The 7,348-nt window shown below is 54.4% G+C and overlaps 1 protein-coding gene across 1 annotated transcript; it reads left to right on the top strand.

Moving 5' to 3' along the window:
• The first annotated feature begins 4,866 nt into the window (after positions 1–4,866).
• Positions 4,867–7,119, top strand: LOC134801730 (uncharacterized). The gene has a single exon (XM_063774325.1). It carries the CDS (start codon positions 4,867–4,869, stop codon positions 7,117–7,119), a length of 2,253 nt encoding a protein of 750 aa, XP_063630395.1.
• Positions 7,120–7,348: the final 229 nt, after the last annotated feature.

Below are 7,348 nucleotides of genomic sequence, written 5' to 3'. Positions count from 1 at the left end.
GCCAACGGTGGGGCTAAGAGAGGAGGTTATCGTTCCACCAGTTCTTCCCGACGAGCTGGCCGTGGCGGTTTTCCGGCTGCGTGGCAAGAACACGGCCCCAGGGCCTGACGGCATTCCGGGCCGTGCATGGGTCTTGGCTATGGAAGCGTTGGAACCGAGGCTGCTGCGTCTTTTGACCGCTTGCCTGGAACAGGGTTGCTTCCCGAAGGAGTGGAAGTCTGGAAAGTTAGTGCTGCTCAGAAAGGAGGGACGACCGATGGACTCTCCGTCTGGTTACCGGCCGATAGTTTTGCTGGATGAGGTGGGCAAGCTCTTTGAGCGAATAATCGCTGCACGCCTCATCAAGCACATGGAAAGAGAGGGGCCGGACTTGGCCGACTGCCAATTTGGGTTCCGCAGGAACCGGTCAACTGTCGATGCAATTCTACGGGTCAAATCAATGGCACACGAGGCTGTGACGCAGGGAAATGTCGTCTTGGCGGTGTCATTGGACATCGCTAATGCTTTCAACACCCTGCCCTGGAACACAATAAAGGAATCGTTACGATACCATCAAGTACCCCTTCACTTGTTCCGCATCATTGAAGCTTATCTCAGTGAGAGGTTCGTCACCTGGCCTGGGCAGCAGGTATGGGGGGAGAGGGCAATGTCCTGTGGGGTCCCGCAGGGGTCGGTCTTGGGTCCACTCTTGTGGAATATAGGCTACAACTGGGTTCTAAGGGGGGAAAACTTGCGTGGAGTCAACGTCATCTGTTATGCCGATGATACGCTTGTGACGGCCAAGGGTCCCAATTACCGTGATGCAGCCATATTAGCTACAGCGGCAGTTGCCCATTGCGTGGGCAAGATCAGAAGTCTGGGCCTCGAGGTGGCTCTAGCGAAGTCCGAAGCCATATGTTTCTATGGTCCACGGAAAGCTCCCCCAGCTGGGGCGGCTATAGTGGTGGGAGGAGTCCCGATTGCCGTCATGCCATCACTGCTCTACCTTGGTGTCGTGCTTGACAGCAAGTGGAATTTCTGTGCGCATTTTGAGCGCCTGGCACCCAAGTTGTTGCGCGCTGCATCTGCCCTTGGGCGTATACTGCCAAACCTGGGAGGGCCCAAGGCTTCATGCCGCCGCCTCTACATGGGCGTGGTGCGATCGATGGCACTCTATGGTGCCCCAGTTTGGGCAAATGCTCTTAATAGACAAAATATTGCTCGGTTGCGCCGACCGCAGAGAGCAATAGCTGTAAGGGTTATAAGAGGATACCGTACGATAAGCACGGAGGCCGCGTGCGTTCTAGCCTGCTCTCTGCCTTGGGACTTGGACGCGAAGGTCCTCGCGACCCTATACCTGTGGCGCGGGGAGGTGCGGGACCGGGGTGAGGTGCTGGCTCCGGAGGAATTGAAGAAGCGGCGTGTTGAGCTGCAGCAGGAGGCGGTTGATGAGTGGCAGCTGCGGCTGGTTCGGCCTAGGGCGGGCATCCACACCATTGAAGCTATCCAACCTAGTCTTCACGAATGGATTGGAAGGGATTTTGGGGTCCTAACATTCAGGCTCACGCAGTTGCTGTCAGGGCATGGCTGCTTTGGCAAGTACCTGCACCAACAAGCCAAAAGGGAGCCGACCCCGGGATGTCATGAGTGCGGAGCACATGAAGACTCCGCCCAGCACACGTTGGCGGAGTGCCCGGTCTGGGCCGTAGAAAGAGAGGAAGTAATTGCCCGTACTGGGCAAGATTTGTCGCTGCCGGCCGTAGTGCAAGCTATGCTGTCCGGCGAAGGGGTGTGGCAGACAATGCTAGAATTTTCAGAATACGTCATGGCCGGGAAAGAGGCGGCGGAGCGCGAGCGGGAGATCCAGGCCGAGGCTGACCCTATGCGCCGACGTAGAATGAGACGCAGGCGTGCTGCGCACGACAGACGCTTGCCACCTTAGCATAGACCTCCGGGTGGCAGATACGGGGGCGTCTGTCACCCATAGGAAAGAGGTCCTCGGGATGGAGGCGTGAGAAGTGTTCGGATACGCCCTTAATGGAGGTTTTACCTGATGACGGGTCCTAATGGACAGTTGCTGGCGGAGTTGTGGATGAGTGACGCCGCGTGCCCGTAACTCCGCCCTAAGGCACCGAGGCGACAGACAGGGGTTTTAGTGGGTAGACCGGATTCTCGTGGGAGTCCCACATAACCATCCGGGTGTCCCCGCGCCCGGGTGGTATGCGTAATGCATTTCCCCTGTATAAAAAAAAAAAAAAAAAAAAAAAAAAAAAAAAAAAAAAAAAAGGTTAGGTTAGGTTGGGGTGCTACGGACAGGAAACCTCCCAGAGTGCCAGGTCCCTTCTCATTCCTCTTGATCCGGTTGATCTGGGGGTAAGGGAAGGGCTCCTGGACGGTGCACCCCGGGGGCAACGGTAAGTAATCTCTTGGTTTCCAAGTTATTGCTTATCGGTGCTGCCAATGTCCTGTCACGGGGGGGAGGCCTTTTGGCCTGACGGCTTTGAATGGTAATGTTTGAAAGGTATGTTTTGAGAGAGACTAATGACTGAATGGAATGTTTAAATGTTTTCGGGCCGTATAGTATTGATGGATGGTTGGTAGTCTCTAATGAGACTACGTAGGGGAGTCTACGCCAGCTCGCCTTGAATCCCGCATCCCGCAGCACTTTCCCAACGACCCCCATCTTTGGCGGTATGGGGTACGGGTAGTGTTTGTGGCGCGGAGGGCTTGCCTTCATTGGCCGGCCCGCGGGAAGGAAAACCCTTTAACACCCGACAGCGAAGTCGTTAAAACCTCTAGATATCAGGTGCCCTCTAGAGTACATAACCCACTGCGTTTCGGGATGAGCGTTACCCGCCAGTGAATTATATATCGTCTCATACTCGTGGGAATTTTATGGAAAATTTAAATAAAAACAAAAATCGTAATGAAGAAGAAACAAGTTTAAGGCAGAAAGGTGGGAATCCGCCACAACGAGACCGAAAAGGTCGGTTCGTCCGCGACACGGCAAATGAATCGCAGGAGCCAACGGCAGCGGTGTCCCCAAGAACAGTGTCCTCTTTGGGGAATGGGGAACCAGTAGTTTTTGCAAGGGCAGAGACCCGAAGATCGCTCCCGGATCTAAGAGTGCCTCTCACCCGTTGTGACGGGGAGCAAGGGTCCACAATTTCAGCTCCTCCGTCAAAAACAAGAGAAATGGTCGCTAGTCTGGGTGCCAAAGGGGTGGACATAGAGTCTGATGCAGGGAGTCTTGTATCTGCGTCAGCTTTTGACGACTCCGTCCTCCAACTCGGAGGCGATCACGTAGAGTCGGACACGGCGATGAGCTGTTACGAGTCTGTCAGTGATGATAGGCGTTTTAGGCGTTTCTGGCGGAAACGTGGCCTCTGTGACTCGGGTTCTGACTCTGAGGAGGCCACTGAGAATAAGAAGCAGTCCACGAGCCAATCAAAGAGAGGTCGCGGTCGTCCTCCTTCCACTGGGCATTACGTTGGACTTGCCAAAGCCAAAGAGGAGTATAACCGCGCCATGAGAGAGGAAATGCGTTTGAGGGCAGAAGAAGAAGTGGCTGGCATAAAGCTGCCCTTTTCTACTCGTAGTCAGTCGGGCGGCCTAAGTTCTAGTTCGGTCCTGCCCTGTGCACAAGACAATCTTTCTGCGGCTGCGCTCTCTCAGCGAGTGCAGATAAGCCTGGATGCAATATCATTGGTTGCCAAAAACTCCGGCAATTTGAAAGGCACCTTTGTAAAGGCCCTGAAGGAGGCGGCAGTGTCAATCAAAGAGACATTTGAGTGCCTTTTGGAGCGCTCTACTTCAGAGGAGACGAGGCGTCTGCAGGCGCAAAACGATAGCCTGCGCGCTCAATTGACTGAACTCAAGGCTGAAATGGCCCAGCTGAGAGCAGACTTTCGGGACCAATTCAAGGTTCCAGTTCCGGTCTCGGCTCCGTTAATTTGTATAAAAAAAAAAAAAAAAAAGGTTAGGTTAGGTTAGGTTAGGTTAGGTTAGGTTAGGTTAGGTTAGGTTAGGTTAGGTTGGGGTGCAAGGGCTGGTAGACCTCCTCGTGGTGCACCCTGGGAGGGGGAGGATAGACGCTCAGTTGCGCGTTTGCTGTCCTTCCTCTGCGAACTACCAGTCATAGGCGTGGTGCAGTTGAGCTTGCTCCTGCGTTGGCTTCAGTGCCGTGTTGTGTCGTTGGCTGCCCCCGTCATGCCTCAGTTCCACCTGAGGTGGCAGAGGACGCAGCCGTGGTCTAGTGGTCAATACCATTGGCCTGTGGTGGTCGTGCGATGTCGTGCGTGCATCGTCAAAACCGCAAACTTGGTCCGTTGGTGCCAGGAGCGGCGGCCGTCTCCCTTCGGGGTGGGGGCTGCGAGGAAGAAAACCTCTATAAAAATTACCCATGGTGAGGGCGACGGTTGACTCAGGTCAGCTGTCGGCCAACTCGTAACCCGGCCCGCGGGGTCGGCACGAGGGTCGCTGGCGTTGGACGGGGACCGCGAGGACGGAATACCTCTATAAAAACCACCTAGGGCGGCGGGTGCTGCTAGCTTCGGGGAAGAAGTTAGTGGTGCAGACTACGGTCACCGTCGGCCGAACCGTTATCCCGGGGTGGGTTCTGGTCATGTTTTAGGCCTGCCCTCGGAACCGGTAACCTTGCCTTAATCGGCCGGGTCAAGGGGAGTAAACCCCAATAAAAAATCCATAACTCTTGGCGTGTCGGCTTTCCGCGTCAAGATGCTCTTCGGAGCGGCTGGAGTGAGTACCAGTCATGAGAATCCAAACCTGTGATACCGCCCGACCTCACAGTGTTAATAGGGCCACCTAGGCATCGAGGATCTCTGCCTTCCGTGGAAATTTATTTCTCCTCTACTCGTGGGACTTATTATGCAATTGAATAATCTTAAAAAACAAACCCAACAAAAACCCAAATCCAACCTGACCCCTGCAAACGAAGATCGGACAAAGAATGTTGCTTCTGATTCGGAATTGACGACGAAGGTGGCGACGAAAGTCGCAAAAGTGACGCTTGAGCGTCTAGACGCGGAAAAGGTCTCCGCAACAGACTCGGACGGGAGTGTTACCTCTGTCCGGTCCATGCGCTCAGCCCGGTCAATGCGCTCAAACCGGTCTCGATCACGCTCACGCTCCCCAGCGAATGAGAGTCGCTTCTTTAGCAAGAGACGGCGCCTTTCGAATGAAAGGTCACGATCTAGGTCGCCGAATGTTGACGATGGTCCTAGTACATCGGCAATTGTGGCGCCTGCACGCAGAGGAAAAGGCCGTTCCCCCAACACGGAGGAAAACGTCGGCTATGCAAAGGCTGTTGAAGGGGCCAATAAGGCGAAACGTGAACAACTTCGGCTTCGCGACGAAGAAGAGGCGGAGGACTTATGTCTGTCTTATAAAACCCGCCAAGTAAGACTATCGGAAATGTCCACCGACGAGGATGTGAATCTCGATGATCGCGTCCTTGTCAGCCTAGAAACCATTGACATGGTGGCCCAAAAGTCCAGTCATCTTAAGGGTACCTTTCAAAAGGCCCTAAAGGACTCAGCCAAGGAAATGAAGAAGGTCTTTGAGGAGCTTAGGACACACACGGTATCCGACGAAACCCGGCAACTAGTAGCACAGAACAAGCGCCTTAAAGCGGAACTGGCAGATGTCCGCTCTGAGCTCCGAAAAATTCGCGAGGAAATGCAACGCTTTGAAATTTCACATCGGAGTTCGCTTCCCATAGAGGAGATGAACGTGGTTCAATCTGCGTCGTTGGGACCTCATCCACCGGCGCCATCCAAAAAGACGGCTAAGTCTAACGAACCTGCGGCCCTAGACATAGAGAGCATTGTCCGGGCTGTTACAACTCAAGTAGGTACCATGATTAATGCTAGATTTGATGGTTTGGAGAAAGAAGGCAGACTATTGCCAGCCCAAAGTCTCCGTCCACCTCTGGCAAGCGACAAGAGGAAAGAGTCGGCTTCAAACGTGAGCGTCGTCCAAAAGCCCGCGATGCCAGTGGCCTCTGTCCCTGGCAAGAAGGGTCCACCAAACTATACTGAAGAGCCGCAAAAGATCAGCGGCAAGGGCAAGGGCAAGGGCAAAGGCAAGAAAAGCATTGCCCCACAGCCCATTGTCAGCCAGAGTACGGCAACCCTTCGGTCCCATCCAGCGTCTCCAGGTCCCTCAACAGAGGAAGGATGGCAAAAGGTGGGCCCCAAGGGCAAAAAGAAAAAGAAGGCGGCCAATGCTGTTTCCAAAACACAACCGAAACAGAAACAGCAACCAAAGAAGGTACGCAAACTAGTGCCCCCGCGTTCATCAGCGGTGGTTCTGACACTGCTCCCAGAGGCAGTTGAAAGGGGGGTGACGTATGCGAATGTACTTACGGAGGCCAAGAGTAGGGTCGACTTGGCTGGACTCGGCATTTCTGCATTGCGAATCAAGCGCGCAATCACTGGGGGCACCGTTCTAGAGGTCCCAGGAACCACCAGTGGTGATAAGGCCGACCAACTGGCCAGAGCGCTTGCGGAAAAGCTGGGTCCAGAAGCTGTTCGTGTATCAAGACCTGTCAAATGCGCAGAGCTCCGTTTGACAGAGTTGGACGACTCAATATCGCCCGAGGTGGTAGTAGCTGCGATCGCCAGCGTCGGCGAGTGCTCAACAGACCTGGTAAAGACCGGTGAGGTTCGTCGAGGTATTAGAAGACTCGGCACTCTGTGGGTGCGCTGCCCTGTTACGGCAGCCAAGAAAGTCACTCAGGCTGGTCGCCTTGAACTCGGTTGGGGCCTCTCGGCTAAAGTTAGCCTTCTTGAAGAAAGACCCATGAGGTGCTTCCGCTGCCTGCAGATGGGGCATGCTGGGGTTCAATGCACAGCGACTGAAGACTACAGTAACCGCTGCTATAACTGCGGTCAACCAGGACATAAGAGGTCAGCTTGCTCTGGATCAACTCAATGTATCCTGTGTCATGCTGCGGGAAAACCTGCGGACCATAAAATCGGGTCCAAAGCGTGCACTAACCCTAGCCCAAAGAATACAAAACGCGCTGGCGATGGCCCCCAGGCCCCCTCCCAGGCTGTTATCCCCTCCACCGGTGCGGTGGAAGAAGCTGAGATGGACATTGTAACGACCGACCATTAATGACAATAAAGGTGTTGCAAACTAACCTCAATCACTGCGCCAGGGCTCAAGATCTGCTTTTGCAATCCCTGGCTCAGTGGAGTATTAACGTGGCAGTTGTGGCTGAGCCGTACTCAGTCCCACCGCGAAGCGATTGGGTAGCTGACATAGACGGAGTTGTCGCATTGGTGGCAAGAGGAGGCACATTCGAAAGCGTTGTCCGGGGGAAAGGTTATGTGTCGGCAAATTA

This window comes from Cydia splendana, chromosome 23 (genome assembly GCF_910591565.1).
Source record: "Cydia splendana chromosome 23, ilCydSple1.2, whole genome shotgun sequence".
NCBI classification, from domain to species: Eukaryota; Metazoa; Arthropoda; class Insecta; order Lepidoptera; family Tortricidae; genus Cydia; species Cydia splendana.
The sequence above is the reverse complement of the archived record's forward strand: the minus strand, read 5'-3'. Positions and strand labels throughout refer to the sequence as shown.

Bases quoted from the DNA above. Each gene is read 5' to 3' on its own strand.
- LOC134801730 (XM_063774325.1), top strand. From the start codon at position 4,867: ATGCAATTGAATAATCTTAAAAAACAAACCCAACAAAAACCCAAATCC.